This window comes from Sparus aurata, chromosome 11 (genome assembly GCF_900880675.1).
Source record: "Sparus aurata chromosome 11, fSpaAur1.1, whole genome shotgun sequence".
NCBI lineage: Eukaryota > Metazoa > Chordata > Actinopteri > Spariformes > Sparidae > Sparus > Sparus aurata.
This window is the reverse complement of record NC_044197.1, coordinates 32901025-32924979: the sequence shown is the minus strand read 5'-3', so window position 1 is coordinate 32924979 and position 23955 is coordinate 32901025. Positions and strand designations below refer to the sequence as shown.

Genomic DNA, 23955 nt, shown 5'->3' with positions numbered 1-23955 from the left:
GTTTCTCTTGCTGCTTGGCCAGGGAAAACATTGCTTGTGATGTGGATGAGGTGCTGTGGCCAGACCGAAACAGAGGAGATCATGCTGCACAGGTTTTAATTTTTTTATTTTATTTTTTACTGTAACTGTGTACAGTAAATTCTTCTGTTGTTTTGTAGGTAGACCGTATATTGTTGTATATGCACTTTGTGTTGGTTGAGATATACACTGTGTACATTGTTTTTGTGGGAAAAATAAAATATATCTGTTACCGTGTATTTGTGTGTTCTGAGTATAAAAACAATATTCTCAAATATTTTACATCACACTTGTGTATGTACTGACTGTAGTAAGTGTCACTGAACAAAAAAGGCCTAAGTCATTATGATGAATAAAGAAGTGTTTTCCATTCATCATAGTGTTTTACACTGAGCACATCAGTGTTCAACTTGTTCTTATAAATGTCTATTAATTTGATGGTTTGTGTGTGTCATTTGAAAACAAAATACCATTTTGAAAAGAAATAACATTGTTTTGAATGTAAAGTTTAATTTTGTAGGAGAATTGCGGGGTTTTGCCCATTGTGTGTGTGATTTTTGATTTGTGTGTAGAGTTCTGAGAGCATGAGGCATGCTTTCAGAAAATGTGTGTAAACAATCGAGAAAAACTGTAACTAGCACCGCTTACATTTGTGTGTGATATCTGCAAGTAAATGGTGGCCATCTTGAATTGTGAGAACAAAGGAAGATTCTGGCTTATTACACATTTCAGATTTTATTTCTGCATGATAAAATGTATAATATATTTATGGAGATCGACCATATTATATGCAATATATGAAACGTTATCAAAATTACAATGTTCATGGTGATCGTGGCAACCATCTTGAATTTTTATTGTATAAATTTCCTTAAACTAGGTATGGTAAATAAATGTATCTAACAAGATCATCAACAGCATATTTCATACCATGCAAATAAGAAAATTGATCTGAATACTGTTGTCAGTGTCGGCCATTTTTAAAATGGCCATCACGGCCGCCATGTTGAAAATTCACGATGGCCCGATATCCAATTTTTTTCAGACTGCCTTTGGCCTTAACTGTGCCAAATTTCATGCTTTTATCACAAAGTGCACGATTTTTCAGCTAAGCCGCCCCACTAAGAGAGTATTTGAGAGAGAGGGGAGGGGAAATCATCAGTGACTAGACATACTGAAATGTTACGGTAAAACCCACAGTATTAGATAGGTCTGCTGGGGAGTTTTCCTCTGCCACCTGTGCAAGGTTGTCGTCCAATCCAAGACATACAATTCAAAGGACAACACTGTATTAGCATTTGTAATGTATGCCTTATGTATTTCTTACAGAATGAGTTACCAATGTAATTGTATTGTTGTTTTACTTACAGTAACTTTACAACAATTCTAATGCATCACTGCAAAGTGACTGTAATACTACTGTAAACTGTATCATCAATAATTCAATTATTTTCTCCAATACTTTTCTTGTCATTTTTAGTGTCATAACATCCCATTGAGGTAAGGTATTACTGTAGGCCTATAAAACACACACACACACACACACTCTAAATGAATAGGTAAATGAGTAAATAAATACATCTCTTGTTTTATGCACAGTGTCCTGTCCTATTCAACATATAATATTCCACCATTGACTGAGTACATACCTGTCTTCCCTGCCAAAGGTTTGGATGATGGAGGAGACTGTAGAGCGGGGCACATTAGGCTGCGCTCGGCGACCTGCCTCGACCATTGTGAGGCAATGGTTGATAACATGGTCTCTAAGTGTGGCCCGAATTTCATCCAGGACAGCATGGTGTTTTCGTGCTCCTCGGCCTCTTCACACTATTCTACCACTACGCACCCTTACTCCTCCTCCTCTTCTTCCTCCTCTTCCTCGAGCAGGCAGTTGCCCTTGTTCATTACTTGGCCAGGTGCCTCCATGTTCAGAAATTGTACTGGTCCTGGTCAAGCTCTATACATACATGTTCGGCAGCATTCACAATCATGGACAGCACCTGTCAGGTAACCAAACATATTGTTTGATTGGTCACCTGAGATGTGTCAAACTCCTCCTTCGTTAGTCAAGTTCTATTTTCACCTGACTGTCAATTAATCAATTTATCAAATGTTCTAAGAGATTCATATATAGTATTCATGGTATTAGGTTCTTGACTAATTTTGACAATTGAACAGACTATTATGCATGTGATAACTTGTACAATGAAATGATGCTGACATGTTTTGGAGAGAACAACCATTAGACTGAGAGTCAAGAATCAGTTTAGATCAACACAATCTATTCACTTGGAAACTGTGCTAAATGTAGGCTAACTGTGCTAACTGTAGGCTGCCTGTACTTAATAATTTGCAAAGATGTACTAAGGCATTTGCAATTTGATGAAATGAATGAGAAATTCAATTCTGTTGTGAACAATTGCCAAGTGGTTTGGAAGTTTGTCCATGTTATTTCGAGAATGTAATTTCTCTTTCAAGAAATGAGCCAAACCAATGGAGAAAAACTGTAATATCAAATGTAAATTATAGGTCCACCTTACTAAAACATACAAACCAACAATGTTTGTACTTGTACTTGTAGTGAAGGATAACTATCCGTAAACACCTTTAAGTTGTAAAAGATATAAGCAATACAAATCTTAAATCAAATATTTTATCTGTGTTGTCTCACTATTACATTCCAATCACCTGAGCTCAACAGAGAGGACATGACTGTTAGGTAGCTGTTAAAGTTATCAACGTTGTTGTGAAAATATTAAGATTATTTTGTACGGTGACTGGCACACACACTCATTCTCCAGAACATCACCCAGTACATCTTACCTCCTGTATGTTGAGTTATATTAATTATCAAAGCTTTGAAATGAAGGCATTTAAAGCTCTCACACAATCATTACACTCTATATATCCACATTGTTAATGAAGGTTCTTAGTCATCCGAGTCATGATATTTCTGCGTTTCAGTTTCTTGAAGACGGTTAAGTAGAAGTCAGTTGACCTCTGGAATAACCTCCCAACTGACATCAGATAATTTGGCTCTATTGACACCTGGAAACTTAAAATGTACTTCTTTCACTTAGCCTTTAATAAGTCCTTCACTTTGATAACTAGCTTCTTCAGCTGGTCTGTCTCAGTCTCAATGATGGTATAAGAAGTTATATTATCCCGTGTATTCTGATGAACATCACATTTCTCTAACTTTTGTTTTAGTTTTCTGTTCCTGCAAGCTGCTAGCTGTGTCGCTCTTTCACTCTCCATAGTTTCTTCCTCCTCCTCTCCTTTCATTCAGGCTTGTAGCAATTTCCTGAAAATCTAATAATGCCTGAAAATGTAATAAAATTTGCGCTTAACTCCATCGAAAATGTAATAAAACCCAATAATGTAATAAAATTTGCACTTAACTCCATCGAAAATGTAATAAAAACCCAATAATGTGATAACTTCACCAATAATGTAGTAAAATATCCTGACTGATATTGTAATAACATTTTTACTGATAATGTAATACCTTAATACAGCGGTATTTGCCTTTATTGATTTATCGGCTAATTCTTAAGGTTTTAAAACCTTATATTTAAAAAGTATAATGCAGAAAAACATGCTTGGGGTAATGAAAAATTGGTGTAATAACACAGTTTGCCCAGCAGAGTGCGTTTCAATGGGGATAAAACAGCTGGTATGAGGAAATGTAACAGCTACCTCACTAATGGTTAAACTATAAACAAGCACAAAAATGACAATTGGCAACATAACGTAAGCCACCATGTTCTGAACAGACATACTTAGAAATGCTAACAAAAAGTAACATTTGTTTTTATAACATAGATAGCAAACTTTTGTTGATCTGGTTTTTAAACAATCAGGAGTCTGTACAGGGCGTTTTATTTTGAGAATTGACTGGATGCCCTTTGCCTTTCCTGTGTCTCTGACTTCCTGTTGGCGCGATCTGCTCTGTGCAGCTTGTTGCAGCTTTCGTCAAAAATAAACCAGGCAGCTGGATCAGAAAGCAGCCGAGCCCTGCTTGACTCCACAGTGCACTGGAGCTGATCGCGACCGCTTGTGATTTGTCGCACACTATCTGCTGCTTGTGGATGGAGAGTGATAGCAGGTTGACAAGGGGGATGCTTTTTGGTAATTTTGCTAACAAGGGGGACGGCATCCCCCCTCATCCCCCCTCAAACTGCTTACTGCATACAACCATATGAACATGTGCAGATACTCAGGGACATGCGACTACATCCCGGTCCTACTGAGTGGGTGATGGACTTACCTCCTTGGGAGACCAGAATTCCAGCTCAGATAAGCTTCTGAGCTGCATTGGAGACCCCAGGCAACTCTTTCCTAAACATACCTCTTCACTTCACAGATTTCCAACAAATCCCTACCTCATGAAAACAACCACAAACCAACAAAACAACTTTTAGTAACACCTCATTTGAAGAGAGTATACATAAGCATTCATAACACCTACATTCACATTACATGACACCTGACATAAACATAGGCCTTCATATCCACTCATAAATGGATATTATGTCACTTTCAATGTCAAATTGACATCTTACTCTATGTCAGGGGTCGGCAATTAAGTTTGGCCTCGGGCCAGATATTTTCCAGGCCATTACATGGCGGGCCACAACTAAAACAATGGCTAATTTAATGAATTAATAGGGGAGGAGGGGTGATAATGACAATGATAGGCGCTGTTGAAATGACAGTGCAGACGCACTGAGACATTCAAGCGGGCTGATGTAGGTTAAATTTGTGGACTGACCATTGGGGGCCCTATTAATTATATGCCTGTTCAAAAAAAAAAAACATTACCAATTGTTGCTGTTAGCTGTCAAAAAATGGCACTATCAAAAAATCTCAAGAGAAAAGTTAACAGTGAAAACAGGATCTTTCTTGATGAATGGACAGAGAACTATGCCTTCATCTTTCCCAGTTTTATTAATGCAAAGCCCACAGACCTGATCTGTAACGAGGGTGTCTCTGCATGCAAAGAGTACAATATTAGACGGTACCACGAAGCGAAGCATGCTAATTTCAAGGTTGCGTTCCCTCAGAAGGCACGAAAGCGCAAAATCGAAGCGCTGAAAGGTGCTTATGCACACATCAACAGGATCCTGGTGTGAGGCCTCACTTCCCAACAGAAGGTAACTAGTGCATCTCTGAAAGCGTCCTGGGTGCTTGCAAAGCACAACAAACCATTCACTGATGCAGAGGTCTTCAAGGTGATGATGGTGACAGTTTTGGAGGAACTTGATACCAACAAGTCGATGGATGATGTGATCAGGGGTCCGCTTCACAAAGCAGGTTTAGTGAAAACTCTGAGTCTGTTAACCCTGAAATGAGGGAAACTCTGAGTTTTCAGTTTCACAAAGGGAGGTAACTCAAACCAGAGAAAGAGGGGTAACTCTAGCCTGTTTCACAAAGAGAGGTAACTTAAAACAACTGTACAGTCAAACAGCCACTTAATATTTACTTTACAATGTAAAACATGATCAAAATGAGGTACCCCCATGAGATTATGCCGAGGTCTTACCTGTTTGAACAATGTTTTTATGTTTCATCTTAAGCTGCAGCCAAGTGCGCTTCTCCCCCTCAGGTTTGCACCTAAATGAAATAAATTAATAGGCTACCACTCAAGTTTCCCCCTGTAATATTATTGTGATTGCAAAGGACTACATTTAAACTTACGCATTGACCCGAGCAGCAATGTTCTCCCATGCCGTCTCCCTCTCTTTTGCTGCTGCAGCGGTGTTACACTTTATTCTAAAAATGTGCTCAAACTCATGAGCACATTAATATTTCCAATTTCAGTGGGGTGAAAAACGTAGCCCTCCTATTCCCTGTTGCCATGGTGACTCATCGAATCAGGGCTCCATTGATGCTGTCTTTTTATACTTGTGGTGCACGTGCTTAACTCCAGGTTAACCTACTCCGAGTTGATCAAACTAACTCAAATCAGCTGTTCTGGAACCGAAAACTCAGAGTTTCCTATCTCAGAGTAGATCAACTCAGAGTTCAGGGTTAGACTCAGAGTTTGTTGAACCTGCTTTGTGAAACGGACCCCTGGTCAGTGAAACTGATGTCGCTCTCTGCAAGGTCCGCTGCCCGTCGCATAGAAGCGCTGTCTGATGCTGTGCAGGGTGCAGTTATCGACTGTGTCAGTCACGCAAACTACTTTTCCTTAGCCATAGATGAGAGCACTGACAACACAGATGTAGCCCAGTTGTGCGTTTATGTGAGATACTTTGATGGGAAGGATTTCAAGGAAGAGCTGCTGTCTCTAATTCCATTAGAAGGGCACACCACTGGAGATGCAATATTTGCAAAACTGGAAGTGTTGTTTCAGTTGCATTCATCATCATTTGAGAGGGTTAACCTAATCGTGACAGACGGGGCTCCTGCTATGGTGGGAAAGCACCGAGGTCTGGTGAGCAGACTGAAAGAACTCGCCCCCCAAATGCACGGGCTGCACTGCCTCATCCACCAAAGTGTCCTCTGTGCCAGACTGAATGGCGAGCTAAAGAATGTTATGGACAAAGTGATGAAAGTAGGGCTGTCAAACGATTAATTTTTTTAATCGCGATTAATCGCATTTTGTCCATAGTTAATTGCGATTAATCGCAAATTAAACGCAATTTTTTTGGCACATTTCTTTCTGTTCTAAATGTACCTTAATGTATTTTGTTCATGTTCTTAATACTTTTAACAACATAAGAAAGGGCAAATATGCTTGCTTTATGAAAATGTTTATTCAACACTTCAAATCATGCAGGAAAATAAAAAGCTAAAAAATTTCCCCTCACCCTAAATGGGATCAAAACATGGTGATGTCTGCTTTTGGCGAGGGCGGTGGGCTCTCTGCATCTGCCGTGTGTTTGGCTTGCAAATGATATCTGAGACTCAACGTACTTCAATGGTAACTCATTTCATGTCGACAGTACGTGCAGATAACTTTTGTCCTATCTACCGAACCATCTGGCAGTGTTTTGAAAGTGAATTTGCCGTTCTTAAGTCCTTTCTCCATTTACTTTCACTTTCGCTTTTCAGCCCACTGTGTTTTTCCCGAACGCCAGCCCTGCTTCTTCTTCTTCTTCTGATTCCCTTTCTTATTCTTCTGCCACCCTCTGGATCAAGACTACAGATGCCACCGACAGCCGTAAATCAAACAATGCGTGTTTCTTTTTTTTTCTGCGTTTAACGGAAATTAACGGCGTTAAGAGGATGTTGTGTTATTAACGCGTTATTAAGTTAACTTTGACAGCCCTAGATGAAAGTCATTAATTTTGTCAGAGGTACATCAAGCACCCAGTATAAGTTTTTCAGACAACTTGTGGCTGAGTCAGCAGATGCCGCCCACGATGACTTGCTGCTTCACAATGATGTGTGCTGGTTAAGCAAGGGGAAAGCACTGGATCGCTTCTGTGTGTTACTGAATGAGATCAAAGCGTTCCTTGGAATGAGCAAGAGCAAGGCAGCAGCTGACCACCTTATCCTGCTGGAAGATGAAAAGTTCATGTCCAATGTAGTGTTTTTATCTGACATATTTGGCCACCTAGACCTGCTTAACTTTCAGCTACAGAGGAGAGACAAAACCATCGTGGACATGGTTGAAAAACTGGAGTCATTCACGAGGAAGCTTGAAATGCTTGAGGTAGAAAAATCTACCGGCAGGCTCCTACATTTCAGCACACTAGCGAAGACAGCGGGTGAAGTGACAGAGCTGATGGTTGACTTCATCAAGAGGCTACGAGCCAACTTCACTTCTCAGTTTGATGACTACTCCATCCCAAAAGACATCATTGCCTTATACGTGACCCTGCAGTAAAACCAGCCGACAATATCTCCTCCCTGGCGCTCAGAAGTGCGGAGTCCGTGAGTGCCTCTTGGGTAGGCCTACTATGCTCCGAGGTATACAACAACCTCAGGAAAGTCGCACTTTACATTCTGACAATGTTCCCTTCCACCTACGTATATGAGTCGTCCTTCTCAGCTATGAATGCAATAAAAACACACGAGAGGAATAGACTGACTCATCAAAATCTCCGAACTGCCTGAGGATTAAAGTGACGTCTATTTCACCAGCAAATCCATATATCCAGCAAATAGTGACCAGTGGGAGATGCCACTTTTCACACTAAGTGAGTAATCTAAACCAGTTATTGTGTTTAAAATCTGAACTGTATTTTTAATGAATGTCTCGTTGTAGCTTAGGCATAATTCAGGCAGTAAATGTAGCACGTCTGCTCTGTCGTTTCAGGGGCCGAGCACTCCAGCCCATGGTCGAGTGGATTCAGCTTTTTTGCTTCGTACTTTTTTGCTCTGATTTGCTCCGATTTGACAGTGCAATGCATTGTTATCAGTTTACATTTTTGGTGCCACCACAGTCATAGGCCTAAATAACACGCTCGCTATCTTGGAAACTCGTGTTTTACTTTTCACAGTTCTATATACGTAAATGCCTATGTTTGATGTCTGGCCTGTTTGAAAGTCGTCAAGTCGTGTTTTAATGTTCACAATAACATGAAGCCTATGTCCGTTGTTTGAATGACAACTTGTGTTTTAGGGACTAGTATGGAATTTCAGGACCAGGCGCTGTCCACTGACTTAATTTGTTTTTGCATGTTGAGCGTTCACGCTGCACCTCACTGATGTGCTTAATCACTCTCGTATCCAGATAAAACAAATAAGCATTTAGATTGAGGAAATTTTTCTGTTCTGGAAAATGAAGTTTCCAAATAAAGAGTATTTTTGAGACTGGCATCCGATTTTTAAAAAGTATATTTTATATTTTATATTTTTATTTTCATTCTCTAGTTCAAACAATCTCATGGGCCAGATGTTTTTGCTTGCGGGCCACATCTGGCCCGCAGGCCACCTATTGTCGACCTATTCTCTATGTCAAGTGACATAGTGGTCAGTTGACATACTGTCATACTGATAATATATTATGAGATTTACTTAAAAAATATAGCTTTTAACCCTGACGTTTACTGATTTAAGATGATGTAGCAGCCTGACGCAGCCTCAGTGGGTCTCGGTCCGGCGGATGTGTTGGAGCAGCCTTCAAACTATATACCAGTTTTTAAATTGTGTTGATATGCCAAGTAAAAGCGGAAATATGATAAATAATGTCCGCCGCACTTTTTTGCTAACATTATCGTCACGTTTGCTGTGCGTTTGGTGCAGGAAGAAAAGGTAAAAACAGGCTTTTCTCACAAAAGTCTCCGCAAGCAGGAAGTGTTTGCATAATTATATGACAAAACACGTGATATGGTTGCTGAGGAACAGGGGGAAGTTGTGGGTGGGATGGCGGCAAAAGATTTGTGACATTTAGCGTGTTTGGAGTGTATAGTTAGTGTGTTCTGTAGTGTTTAGTGTGTAGTGGACAATTTTTTTTGTTTTGTGAGTCAAAACAATGAGGAGACAGTTGACTGTGGAGCAGGCAGGAGAGCTGAGGGAGGCCTGAGGCATTGCCTGCATTTAAATGTAAATAGTTACATATAACTTTGTAAATTTCAATAACTTATAGTGAAAAAATCCAAGCTTTTCCTACTCAGATTTTATGTTTTTTTTATTTTAGGTCCATCGTGTTAATACAGTATGTCAAAATGGAAAAGATCTAACTTTTCAATCACACATGTGAGGTTGTGCAGACAATAATGACACCAAACAAGGCAAGGTAAATAGTTTTTAAGGTGAAATATAATTGTAAAATCAAAAGTATTAAAAAACAGCCAGTTATACCCCAGACTCCCAAGGTTTAATAAACATTCTCCATAATTCAACCTTTAATTAACTTCTTATCAGCATGTAACATGTGGTCAATAACAAAAATCTAGCCTGTAGACTACCACTTTATCAATTTGACATTGAAAGTGGTATAATAACCATTTATGAGTGGATATGTAGGCCTATGTTTATGTCAGGTGTCGTGTAATGTGTATGCAGGTGTTATGAATGAAGTGTTACTGAAAGTTGTTTTTATGGTTTGTGGTTGTTTTCGTGAGGTAGTGATTTGTTGAAAATCTGTGAAGTGAAGAGGTACGTTTAGGGAAGAAATACCTGGGGTCTCCAGTGCTGCTCAGAAGCTTCTATCTGAGCTATTTGCACATGTGCATATGGCTGTATGGTACTTAAGTTCTACAATTCAATGAGCAATAGTCATTCTGTTGTTTCAAATCCAGTGTATATAACATTCTTAGATTCTCATAACTCAAAATGTAGAACTCTGGACTGAAAATTAACATATATATTACATTATCTGTCAAGTATTACATTATCAGTTTTGAAAAAAAAGACCCACCTGAAAATGTAATAAATTCCCAATAATGTAATAAGCTATTACATTATTTTAATACTTTTGATTGATAATGTAATAAGCTATTACATTATCGGTAAAAATGGTATTACAATATCAGTCACGGTATTTTATTACATTATTGGTGAAGTTATTACATTATTGGCTTTTATTACATTTTCGATCGAGTTAAGTGCAAATTTCATTACATTTTCAGGCGTTATTTCATTTTCAGGAAATTATTATATTATAGGGTGCTACAGGCCATACTAATCTGAAGACACAAGAAGCCAAGCTTGGTGGATGACATCAATGTTCTACTGATGTCCATTCCAATTTAGCGACAGCCTCATTTAAATGTGGCATTTGATAGAAAAGTAGATTTTTGATTCTCATTCTCAACTCGTCAAATAATGACGCTCTGGGTTTCCCAACTGATGCTATGGGATTGAAGGACGGCCGTCCCACTGAGTCATTATTGACGAGTTGATAGTGAAACCACCTCAGGTTATCAAATGGCCGTGATAGATCAAAATAATACATACATGGGGGACATGTCAGCTGGCACTTTCCTGTCTCGCTTACATGCAAATTAGCTAAGAGTAAACAACTGATGAAATCCAGCAGAGCGAGGCTGAGCTGCAGCTGAAATAATGTGAGAGGACATCGTCAACAGGGACTATTGAGAGCTTTCAGCAGAGGACAGCAACTGGTGGTGCGTTTCCTTACACTGCCCTCCAATGCCAACAGAAATTGATTATTTCTTCAGTTTTTGCTGGATACTGTCATCGACAACCAGCCTGAAGCAGCACACATGTGCGTTACATAAACATTCACTTCTGGTTTATGTAGAGGTGTGCCAGAGACCTTCTTGAGGATCAGCACGGCTGAGAGGAAATACGACCACCCATTGAGTATTTTGTTGTCTAATGCAATGTTTTATTATATTTTGAAAATATGTAGGCATCAGTGTTAGGTGTAACGCATTAGAGAGTAACTACATTCAGAACAGTAATGCCTTATACTACTCGTTGCTGAAAAAAGTTATGTGATTATGGGGGGGCGTTAATAATGGAACAGTGATTGGTTAGTGTTTGGCACGAGGTATCTCACAATCATTGGTAACAATGGCAGCGTCAACAACACAAGCAGAACATGCTGCTGCATGTGACTTGCCTGAAGACCCCCCGCTGCGTAAAGCCACTTGTGACGGTTGGACGGTTGAGTAACGAGCCCCAACACTGGTAGGCATACAGTTTACCGTCTCAAAATATATGCAACAGCTGTTTGTGTGAGCGCCTGTTGAAGACACACACTAAAGCTTAATGTAGTTACTAAACACAAAGTCACTTAATTCATAGCACTAAGAACCCAGAAAGGACATTTGAACATCTGTTCCTTAGCCATCGGTATGAGGTGACCAAGGTGGAACAACCGGATGGAGAGGGGGAAACACACAGAGGTGCACTGAGAGCGCACAGAGCAAAGCAGCATCTCTGAGTGTGCACAGGGCTGAAGCTACAACAGGTGACATTGAGTCCAAGCTGGTGGTACACCTGCAACAGGACATCTCTCTGTCCCCTGAACCTGCTAATGAGGAGGTGTAGTGGAAATTCTCCTTTGTGAGGTAAAAAGTTTCTAATTGTCTGAGTAATTTTAGACTCAGCGTGATGAATCAGATCTCTTTGATACATGCTTCATGGAGGGAAGGTCCAGAACGTTCTCTGCAGTCCTCCAAACATGATACAGACTTACTCCCCATGAAACCTGCTCTCAGGGTGAATCTGCATACTTTGCGTATCGATGACGCCATCGCCCCACCCCTCGACCTCTAGCCTTCAACCTCTGAACCCCGCAACGTCTCATAACAACAACAACAACAACAATGGCCGACTACATGTCTTCGTGCTGCAGACGATATTGAGCCTATTAGGGTTACTAGGACGAATTATTATGCTCCTCTGCCACTATGCTGAGCAAAAAAGGATTATGGACAACCGCATTCACCACATCATTTCAGATACACCGCAAAGGGCTTTCTCCTTCTACCATCTGTTTGTATAAAGCGCGCAAGCTTTATGCACGTTACGACTCTTCTTTTCCGTTTTTGTTGAATTTCAAGCACCACCTACAGGCCTGTAATATGAACTAAAATGTTTTGATTCATTTACTATGGATCCATTTGGATGGAAATATTCTTGAAACGATGCCAAGGAAGACAGAGGGGAAAAAGATTGTTTTGGTATGTGTGGACTTGACCTTACATACAACAGAGTGGGGGTCACATACTTTTACAACACTTGGTAATTTCCCAGGACAACGACCCTCTGATGTTTTATTAGGACAGTAAATGTCACCTATTCTACCTTCCTGTAATCCCTCATGTAGAGAGAATTGCCCCTCGTGGGACTTTCTGACACTTTCACCAAAAGGGGATTCTCCCCTCCTCCTCTCACATCCTGATCCTGTTCTTTACAGCACATTGATTACTGAACGGAAAACTATGTAATTTCTCACAGAGGAGAGGAGAGAAACCGACCTGATGGAAACTGTAACCACAGAATAACAGACGGCTCACAGCCTCACACCAGTAACCTGTGAGTGCTAACAGAATAATCTGCTTCGGCTTCATAGAGTGACTTTAAAAACACCAGTTGACTTGCTTCACGCACATAATTCTAATACGTGCAGCTGTATAGTGATGTTAGCGTGGTACATGTTGAATCCAATTTTTTTGATGGTTATTTTAAATCATTATTAATACCACAACATGATACACAATGAATGTACAAGTAATCCAACATTCAAGCACATTTCTCCTTGTTTCATTCAAAGTTGCTTGAAATTTGGCCTGAAGTGACTGCGGGTCATCAGTAAACCTTACTAGTTGATCAGTCCAACATTGAAAGTTTTACAACATCGCTTCACAGTTTTTTATTATAAACAATGATATGAATCAATATTTTTCTCACTTGACTGAGACCTACAGGATACTATATAAACTGTGTATTATACAACACTACCAAATACAAACAAATAAAGAGACAATGTATTATAACAATGAAAACTATTATGTTCTCGTCATATTCTTTTTCTCCTCTTTACTGCTAATGACATAGCTAACTTATTTCAGCCACCTTCACCTGCTGGGCAGGTTCAGGGAGTATAAGGGGGTGGAGAGTCAGGAGGTTGCATACATGTAGGCATGCTGCTCAAGCAGGAAAACTATAATAACCCAACTTTCTCTTTCAAGACACCATGCACTAGGGATTGAATTGCCTCAATTAAATACATTTACCATTAACACTGATTGGGATAGTCACCTAAAACATGGCAAATATTTTATTGTTATTGTTATTGTTAATTATTTTTTCTGGAACATTGCCAGGAAAGACCATAAATACCCAAAATACACTTGAGTTGAAGTTTATATGGCGAAGTTTCAGGAGTAGGACCACACCACTCTCCTCGTCTTCGCTCTCGTATTCTGCGCCCCTCCCCCCCACCCAATTTCTCTCTCCCTGTTTCTTCTTTCCTTTCTCTCCTTTGTAGGACCATGAGAGACTACAGAGCTTCCCCACAACGCACTCGAAGAGCTCAAAGAACCAAGATCTTCAACGTTTTCGTTTTCTCTTTCTTTCATAATAAATCGTTTAAACGTATCTTGTTGAAGGTGTGGTCCTTGCTAGTAAATGGTTCTTCAAAAAATGCCCAGATGGAAGTGTTGACAGGAGCACCATTTTGTGCAACTTATAACTGAACTCCTCTTCATGCTGGGGAAAGAATGCCCACGCATGGACCTGTCTTTCCTCGAATCTTGGTCCAAGTGGTGGTCATCTCCCACCTGAACTACTGCAGCTTGCTCTTGGCTAGACTCCCAGCCTCTGCGACAGCAGCGTGCATCGTTTTCATTCTATCCAGATTCTCACATTCTCTATGACCCCCAATGGCTTTCTGTTACAGCCTGCATCCGATTCAAGACGATGGTATTGGCCTTCAAGGCCATCAACAGAACTGCATCCATCTACCTCCAAACACTGGTCAGACTACACGCCCCAGCATGAGCACTTCACTCCACTACATCAGCTGGCCGGCTGGTACCGCCACCGCTGACAGCAAACAAAGGTCGCACAGCGAAGTCACAGCTCCTCTCTGTTCTGGTGCCTCAGTGGTGGAACGAACTCCTGACCAATGTCAGGACAGCAGAGTCATTCGCCATCTTCTGCAAAACACTCAGGATTCACTTGTTCAGACTTTACCTCGACCCAACATAGCATGACTTCCTCCCACCCTAACCCAAAGCTTGGCCAGTTGAAAAAGTAGAAAACAGTGGCGATATCCATCAGTGACGGAAAACACTTTGATTGGCTGTTCAGCTAAGCAAATCAGTGCTAGTGAAGATAAACAGAAAAGGAGGGAAAAAACCCTAGCCTGTCACTGTCATATCCACGACTTCATCCATTTTGTGCAGTTTCTCCTTATTCTTTGCTTCTGGCTCTTCACTAGTGTCATTTGTAACTTTTATTCAAACATGTTTTTGATTAAAAGCTTAATAGCTTAATTAGCTTTAGTGTTGCCATAAAACATTGCCTCATCATATTCAGCAACAATTTCCCTGTTTGATACAGGCTGCTGCCAGTCGTTGCAATAGAGAGGTATTTCTTCTCCAAGGGAAAACATAAAGTTTATGTGAAGTGTTCAGTTGTCAGTGCTTATGGACAAATGAAGGGACGACTATCATACCAAACATCTTGATTTTAGGAAAAGTGTTCAGTGTGTGTTATCAGAAGTTGAACATTGTTAGGGATTGCTTTTTCATAGTGGATGTGTATCTCTCACCGTGATTCAGGGTACTTGGTGAGGGTTCCCAGGCTACTGGTGTACATGTGTCCACCCACGTCGATGTGAACAGGTGCATTGGTTTTTGTGAGCTTGGCTGGTGTGGGGATGCCAGCGGTGCCCAAAGGAGACCCAGGACATCCAGAGACCAGCTGACTCGACATACTGTTGCTACTGCTGCAGCCAAGAATTTCCTGAGATACAAAACAAACACACACACACAAACACAAACACACAGTGGTGGTAGTAGCAGTGTAAAAGTCACAGCAGTAGTATCATAAGTGAAGATAGTAGCAGAAGTGTAGTTTTCAGAATCCTAGCCAGACATTTACCTGTCCAATAAATAATGCTTAATACTGTTTTGATTTCCACCATCAAACACAATATTTGTATTTCTAAAATGAAAATTATATTCTATTGAATATTGGTCCTGCAATTATCGGGTGGCCCTTGGACATGACCCCAAATTAATGCTAACTTTGCTTCCTGTCTGCTGGATGTGTTAAGAGGCAACTGTTTGCTGCCTTTGCAAGAACACGGTTTCCTGGTGCCGAGGTACACAGAACTGAATATTATCATGATTATTATTATCATTATTATTATTAGTAGTAGCAGTAGTAGTAGTAGTAGTAGAAGACAAGCGCTGTATAAATGCAGTCCACATTCTGTTTGTATTTCATTTTTCAGGTCTTTGGGACTACTAAGTCCTGATGATTTAGAATCACAGCCTCAGGATAGCTGGATAATGCCAGAAATCTGTCAAGAAGCAAATACATGCAAGGACAGCCTTTAAGGTTACACACTGCATTGTAAGCAGTGCATTGTAGGCCAGTGCCTGACAGGTTGGGAACAAAGGTCCCCTGACTTACCTCTCCTCTTCACAGTTGTTCTGTTTTCTTTCATTCTGTTCCAGACTGCTCTCTTCGAACCTGTACAGTTGTACTTCATGTCTTCTGTTCAATTCTAAGTCTTGAAACGTCAGAATTTACGGTGGCCCAGAGGTGTCAGGCCAAATACAAAAGCTACAACACGAATACAAAAGCCACAACACGAATACCAAAGCCACAACACAAATACAAAAGCCACAACACGAATACAAAAGCCACAACACGAATACCAAAGCCACAACACAAATACAAAAGCCACAACACGAATACAAAAGCCACAACACGAATACCAAAGCCACAACACAAATACAAAAGCCACAACACGAATACCAAAGCCACAACACAAATACAAAAGCTACAACACGAATACCAAAGCCACAACACAAATACAAAAGCCACAACACGAATACCAAAGCCACAACACAAATACAAAAGCCACAACACGAATACCAAAGCCACAACACAAATACAAAAGCCACAACACGAATACCAAAGCCACAACACAAATACAAAAGCCACAACACGAATACCAAAGCCACAACACAAATACAAAAGCTACAACACGAATACCAAAGCCACAACACAAATACAAAAGCCACAACACGAATACCAAAGCCACAACACAAATACAAAAGCCACAACACGAATACCAAAGCCACAACACAAATACAAAAGCCACAACACGAATACAAAAGCCACAACACGAATACCAAAGCCACAACACAAATACAAAAGCCACAACACGAATACCAAGCCACAACACAATACAAAAGCTACAACACGAATACCAAAGCCACAACACAAATACAAAAGCAACAACACAAATACCAAAGCCACAACACGAATACAAAAGCTACAACACGAATACCAAAGCCACAACACAAATACAAAAGCCACAACACGAATACAAAAGCCACAACACGAATACAAAAGCCACAACGGAAGTGACCCACAGCGGAAGTGACCCACAACGGAAGTGACCCAAAACGGAAGTGAACGGCAACGGATGTTGACAAGGCGGCGGTCGGCGGATTGTTGCTGCCATTTTAGGACCCGTGTGCCGGCTGTCTCTGGGCAACAAAGAGTCCAACTTCGTCGCTGACTTTTTTCCAGGCTCTCTCCTCTCTTTGAGCTTGGAGGAAAGTCAGCGACAAAGTTGGACTCTGTGTTGCCCAGAGACAGCCGGCACACGGGTCCTAAATGGCAGCATCAATCCGCCGCATTGTCAACATCCGTTGCCGTTCACTTCCGGGGTCACTTCCGTTGTGGGTCACTTCCGTTGTGGGTCACTTCCGTTGTTGTTCACTTCCGTTGTGGCTTTTGTATTTGTGTTGTGGCTTTTGTATTTGTGTTGTGGCTTTTGTATTTGTGTTGTGGCTTTTGTATTCGTGTTGTTGCTTTTGTGTTTGTGTTGTGGCTTTTGTATTCGTGTTGTTGCTTTTGTATTTGTGTTGTGGCTTTTGTATTCGTGTTGTTGCTTTTGTGTTTGTGTTGTGGCTTTTGTATTCGTGTTGTGGCTTCTGTATTTGTGTTGTTGCTTTTGTATTTGTGTTGTTGCTTTTGTGTTGTGTTGTGGCTTTTGTATTCGTGTTGTGGCTTTTGTGTTTGTGTTGTGGCTTTTGTATTCGTGTTGTGGCTTTTGTATTTGTGTTGTTGCTTTTGTATTCGTGTTGTTGCTTTTGTGTTTGTGTTGTGGCTTTTGTATTCGTGTTGTGGCTTTTTTATTCGTGTTCTTGCTTTTTTATTCGTGTTGTGGCTTTTTTATTTGTGTTGTGGCTTTTGTATTCGTGTTGTTGCTTTTGTGTTTGTGTTGTGGCTTTTGTATTCGTGTTGTGGCTTTTGTATTCGTGTTGTTGCTTTTGTATTTGTGTTGTGGCTTTTGTATTCGTGTTGTTGCTTTTGTATTCGTGTTGTGGCTTCTGTGTTTGGCCTGACACCTCTGGGCCACCGTAAGAATTAGTCATAAAATGGCATTTAAATTCTTATGGAGTTTCGGGGCAAACATATCAAACAGCTGCCTATTTACACATTACGCAGACGCAGAGCAACATTACAGTTTTTTGGAGTCATGCTTTTGTGCTTCTGATTAATTGCATCCCAGTATTCACTCTCCTTTAAGCTCTGGTTTTGTCTCCAACAACAAAATACCGATTCCTCTGGCTAAATGCTCCACTACGATAACCAGCTAGCTGTCTGCCAATCATTTTCTGCCGAGCAGGTGTAGAGTGGGGTTATCACAATTTTTTTTTACTTAAAGCAGCTGCCTACTGAAACTAGGTTCATGAGAGCTGTGAGAGTGAATCAAAAAAGGGAGGTTGGAGATGACACTAAGCCATTTAGGGAAAAGATCCTTTAAATTACTTTTTAAAAATTGGAAAAAAAGATCCTTGTTAAAAAAAACCAAAAAAAAATCAGTTTCCTAATCTTTCACATAGGTTAATAGATATGGTCAATAAATGTGGCTGTTTCAATTCTCCACTGTAGATTACACTAAATCTGGGTGAATAAATGTGATTTTCAAAACATTATCAGTTAACACAGGCTATTACATCTCTTTAAATATTGCTATTATTGTGCATCACTTTGACATTGTGTAGGGCTTCACTGTAATGTATTGTGTACACAAAGAGGCACAGCAGTTTTGGAGAAGAAATGTAAACCCATAATTTAAACATTAACAATGAGGTAATAATACAAACTCCATTTTTTTTCTATAACTGAATAAACTAGCTGTTCTCAGAGGAAAATTAGGTCGCAAAACAGTCTGAAGCTAGAAAGGTGGCAGAGTCTGCCACATTTAAACAAAGCAAACAGCATACATTGTGTTTTCATTTAAGTTCAGTTTGTTCATTCATTTTATTCAGTAATGAAAACAAAGAGAGTTTCTTTGTTTAAAAAATCTTCACTCTAAGTTTTCAATGTCTTCCCTAAAACTACTGTGCTTCTGTCATTAGAAAGACATGCACTCCCTAAAAGATGGACTGGTGTGCAGTCACCAATAATTTGGCGCTGTATGTATGAATGACCATTATCTGTTACTCATGGTGCTCAGACCGACTGTATTTTGCCTTCCCTGTGGCGGATTTTACGCATAAGCTATTAACACATAAACTAGTGAAGACGACAACAGAAGCCATGTCTTGTGCTACCTTTGCGGCCAAAGCAGCCGGGGACCGAACAGTGGGCTCTGTATGAATATGGGACTCATTGGCTATAGCTGGCACCGGTTCACTCTCGCACTCCTCCACAGGCGACTCCGCGCGTGTCCCGGGGCGCAAGCACAGCCTCTTGGCGTCAGGAGCCCCCGTGTCTTCCTCAGCGCTGGCAGTACTCGCTGTGGTTGCCGCCGATATGTTTATCGCTGCGGATGCCGTATCCGTCATCGTCCGCTGCAGGTCTGAAGCTGCAGCGTCGGTTACCCGGCGGAGGTACGGGATCACGAGCTGGAGGTGGGACTGCGTGTGACCGATGACCGTTTCCGAGGCAACGTAAAGCATCGTTGTTTTCCCGGAGCCCGCGGCGCCAACGATGCAGTTGAGCGTTGCTATGGAGACCGCACCGATGCAGTGGTTAGTGTAGGTCTTGGAGAGCTTGCCAGCGCGCGACAGCATCTGCATCCTTGTGCCCAAAAGGTTCTTACCGATGGCTTTATTTTCGTACCATGTCACGTCGCTCGCGCAGCAGTGGTCTCGAGGCCGCTGGAAGAACGCCCTGCAGAGAGGGTTCCGTTTAGACACGTACCGGACGAAGCTGGCGTACGGACACTGCTCCGTGCCTGTCTCGTACATCCGCGGCAAGGTGTCCTCATCTGCGTCCGGACGCTTCTTGGTCCAGGCGGCGGAGCGGGACTTGTGGTACGGTCCGAGAGCTTTAAAATAGACAAACTTTCTCCCGTCCTCATCAATGGCCAGGCCGAAGGAGTCCTCCTCCAGCTCCCGCTGGTTCTCCCGGCCCCTGGTGCAGAAGTACATACAGGTCTCGAACCATACTTTGTTGAGCAGTCCGAATGGCGTGTCGGTGTTGAACACAGAGGATTCGTACAGTTTCCGCAGGTCGGAGCGCGTGATGGCTTGCTTCTGCACCACGGGGCCGGCGCCTTGCTCCTCCAGCCTCCGTATGACCGCGGCCAGGGCCAGGTTGGCGCTGCGTAGCTCCGGGTCTTTGGTGAGGTCTAAGGTGCGACAGTAAGGAGGCTCGTTCAGGTACCGGTTCAGTGAGCTCCGAATGCTGATTAGGGAAGACTTGCTGTACAACTGTCCACTTTTCGAGCGTGCCTCCGCGTAAAAAGAGCGCAGCACAGCGCAGAGCGCCTCCTTGTTCAGACTTTCAAAGTCTGGACTTTGTGCTTTCTCACGGAGGTACTCCCTGAAGATCCTCACTGCGTACCGGGTGGCCAGGCGTGTGTTTTCGCTCAGCCTGTTCCGTTCTGACCGCTGAAGGTCTCCCTCCACGTGAGACTCCAGTCCAACAGTGTTGTTGCCGCTGAGGGGGTCCGCCTCTATATCCTCCTCTCCTTGGTCCATACTCCGAATAACGACCGCTTGTGTCTCCGTGGCGGAACCGCTGGAGTCCAGCACTGTACTCCCTGACTCCCATTCCAGCTCAACATCATCTCTATCGGACTCCTCATCCCCTTCCTCACCGGTTATCTGGACCTCCTGGATCTCATCTTCATCTTCTTCCTCATTATTCTTCTCTCTGCTCCTCTCGGGGCAGCTCATCTGCTCCTGCTCCGCGTCTCCGCTGGCAGGCATTCTCGCCATATTGCGGTCTGTGAAGCAGTCCTCCGGCAGCGCGCATGCGCTATATTGGACCGCAGCGCTGAAAGCCTTTTGTGTTTGAGTGACCTTCAGCCATGCACGCGCTTTTTAAGGTACGGGGAGCGAGCGCAGCGGGGGGGGGGGGGGGGGGTAATTTTGGAAGCAGGCTCCCCACCAAAAAGCCTGCAGTGTAGGGCTGTATACTGGACCTGCAGCTGCAACACTGAGTGATGTGAAGGATAACAGGACTGCATGAGTGTGACCTCCAGTATCATCACCAGCCAAACAAACCAGTATCTAGACTTTTAAGAGTCCAGTGATACATATATTGAGTACAATCTGTATAATTTAAAGTGTCAGCTCAAAGATATTATAGAAAGTACAGTACATGCAGTACAGTCATTACTGCTTGGAGAATCTCAAATCAAAACATCATTGCACATCTAAACATATCATTTTGAAAAATCTCGTCCCGGTATATGTGTTTCATCTTGGTTTACGTATTGTTAGATACTGTACTCACATGCAGCTTGTAGCTGTTTTACATGTACTTAAGAATGTATGTTCTGTGGCTCATTCATCATTTTGTTTAATTGCACTTTCTTATTTCTTATTCTAACAACACAAATCATTTAACATATTCTACTCGTGCAAGAGATTCTGGACATTTCAAACAACCTTTATCAGAAAATTGACATTGCAATCTTACAGAACCATTTTTAAGAGCGATAGTCCCACAACTGAACCTTGACCCTGTATTTTCATGTTTCGGTGTGTAAGTGTTTCATACCTAGCCTAGCAAAAGTTTTGGAATACGCTCAGCCTGAGCTGTAAGCCGCGACAATGTCTACAACGTAATCCTTTGGGGCAAGTGTCAAGTGTCTGTCAGTGTCGAATAAAAGTGCTTGCTTTTGCAACAGTGTCTGAAAACATGATGAAAATTATTCCTACAGAGAGTGACATTTATTTGAAATAATAAGATGCTTTTCGTAACCAGTTACACAAGTCTCATCATTCAAGGAGACGTGTCACTCTAAAATCTCGTGGGATGAGTTGTGGCAAGAAGACCACGGTGGAAGCGTGACTGAGAGGAGTTTGGATTTTACCAAGAGGAAATGCCAGCAAGAATTTATTTCCAAAGTAATGGTTGTCTACTTTGGACATGGATGATTTAGGTGAGGCAACAACTGTAACAACAGGGCCAAGGTTTGGAAATACACAATTGCCCTTAAGTAAATACTAAACTGCAAGAGTTGCCCCTTTAGCACCCCCTACTTTATATTTTTATGATGAATATAGACTATACCTAAATTAACCAAAAGTGATTTTGTTAAGGCTGTTCAGCCTTCCAAATGACAGTCACACCTTACCCACTTTTATATGTATCAGCAATTGGTTAATACAATTCAGTCAAAATACACGCACCATTATTAAGAACATGAAAGACTGATAATAGACTTGTCACAATCCAACACAGCGGTACAGTACACTGACACACATACATATTTTGCTCAGTGTATATATTTGGTCTAAAATCTGAGCTCTATCTCTGGAAGAAAGTAACAACGAGCCTTTGTGGTTATTTTAGCAGCTTCTTTATATAGTATCCCATCATGCTCAGTGCCTGCTCCCAGCTAAGAGCACTGGTTCCTCCCCTGGGCGAACATGACCTTGATATACAGTTTGCACCCCATGTACTGCTCTTATTGCTGCTCAAAACACACTGAAATGAGAATTTGTTCCCTTCCTTTACATTTTCTACAAACTACAGTGCCAGTGCAGTGTCTGTGTGTTTCTTACACACCCTGGGCTCTAAGCGATGCAATTTGGCATTGCTTTTGCAATAGATTTGAGAATACCAGAAAGAGGCCACTTCTGGGTCAGATGCTGGCCTGCGATCTGTTTCAATAAAGATTGCGCTATCATTCCACTCAGCCTGGCCTCCGCAGAATTCTTTTATCAACATACTACACGCCGTCACCTTTGATGACGACGGCCCAGAAACTACTTTCTGTGGGAGGTGCTCTGGGAGAATTTTCAGAAATGTCTGACTTAATTTTTAAATTCTAATTCAAAATATGGTCTACATGGCGTAGTGAGTAATACAATCTTCATTGTTTGTTTGCAATGTACAACACTGATGCCTTATTGTCAAATTTTGATTATTTATTAACAGTATAAATGTAATGATAATTTGTTTCACCAGTCAATTTGAAACAGAAAACGGAAGAAGAAACGTCATAGAGGGCAGATGCCATCTAGTGACTCTTTTTTGTAACTTCCTCTGCGCAATGATAGGAGATATCCGAGAGGATATCCCCGAGTTGAAGTTTGGAGTGTCCAGCGTTAAACCAGCAGTGTTTCGCAATGTCGTCGCTCAGAGCAAGACAAGCGAAAAAATCAACATCAGTGCCTATATTCTGTCCCAGCTACAGAACAACAGAAGTGACACTGGATGCATTTCATTTTTAATGACAACGTGCCGGCTGCGGTTCATGTTAGCTTGTATGTGTGTGCTAACCACTTCACATCGGACCGCTTCAGTAACGAGGATCAGTACAAAGCTGGCTTTGCCTCGACACTGACCCCCCTAAATGGATCAGTCCCAACCATACCGGATCCAGCAACTGCACTCGAGCCACAGGTAAGTGTCGCCATGTTTTGATAGTGTTTCCAGTTGCCTACGAGTATGGATAAGTCAGCTTGAAATTGGCGAAGCTGGTTGACTCCGCTTTAGTCCGCTATGCAATGGCGTTTGAAGCGAGTTAATAATATTACAATGGAGTTTGGTTGTCACAGTAAAAAATCTGGAAACGTGCAGACTGGGGACAAAGACTATGCGAACAGTGTCCAAGAGTTTGGAGACTGTGTTGGAGACAAACACAGCTTTCACTAGCTGTTAGCCATTAGCTTCATGGTAGTAAATGTAACAACAAATACGAGCAAACTAAGTAACATATTCAGACACACTAACCATTCTGAAACATCCTGCTGCAGCTGCAGAGTCTGAATTTCTTCATTAGCCTCTCCTTCTGGGTCCAATTCTGGTTCAAACAGGTATGATTGAAAGACAGCATCTCGGCGAGCCATAGCGTTACATCCACCATAAATATTAGCGCATGCTTCTGCTAGCGTAAGCGGC

General features: G+C 41.7%; 1 protein-coding gene across 5 annotated transcripts in view; it reads right to left on the bottom strand.

Annotated features, from left to right (window-relative positions):
• LOC115591153 (uncharacterized) overlaps positions 1 to 20879 on the bottom strand; it is a 64552-nt gene extending 43673 nt beyond the window's left edge. For all 5 annotated transcript variants that reach the window (XM_030432878.1, XM_030432880.1, XM_030432881.1 and 2 more), the window contains exons 1-2: positions 19203 to 20879; positions 15167 to 15360 (exon numbers count right to left, since the gene is read on the bottom strand). In XM_030432878.1, the coding sequence (XP_030288738.1) occupies positions 15167 to 15360; positions 19203 to 20816 (1808 nt within the window). In that variant the 5' untranslated portion in view covers positions 20817 to 20879. The remainder of the gene's footprint in view (positions 1 to 15166; positions 15361 to 19202) is intronic.
• Positions 20880 to 23955: the final 3076 nt, after the last annotated feature.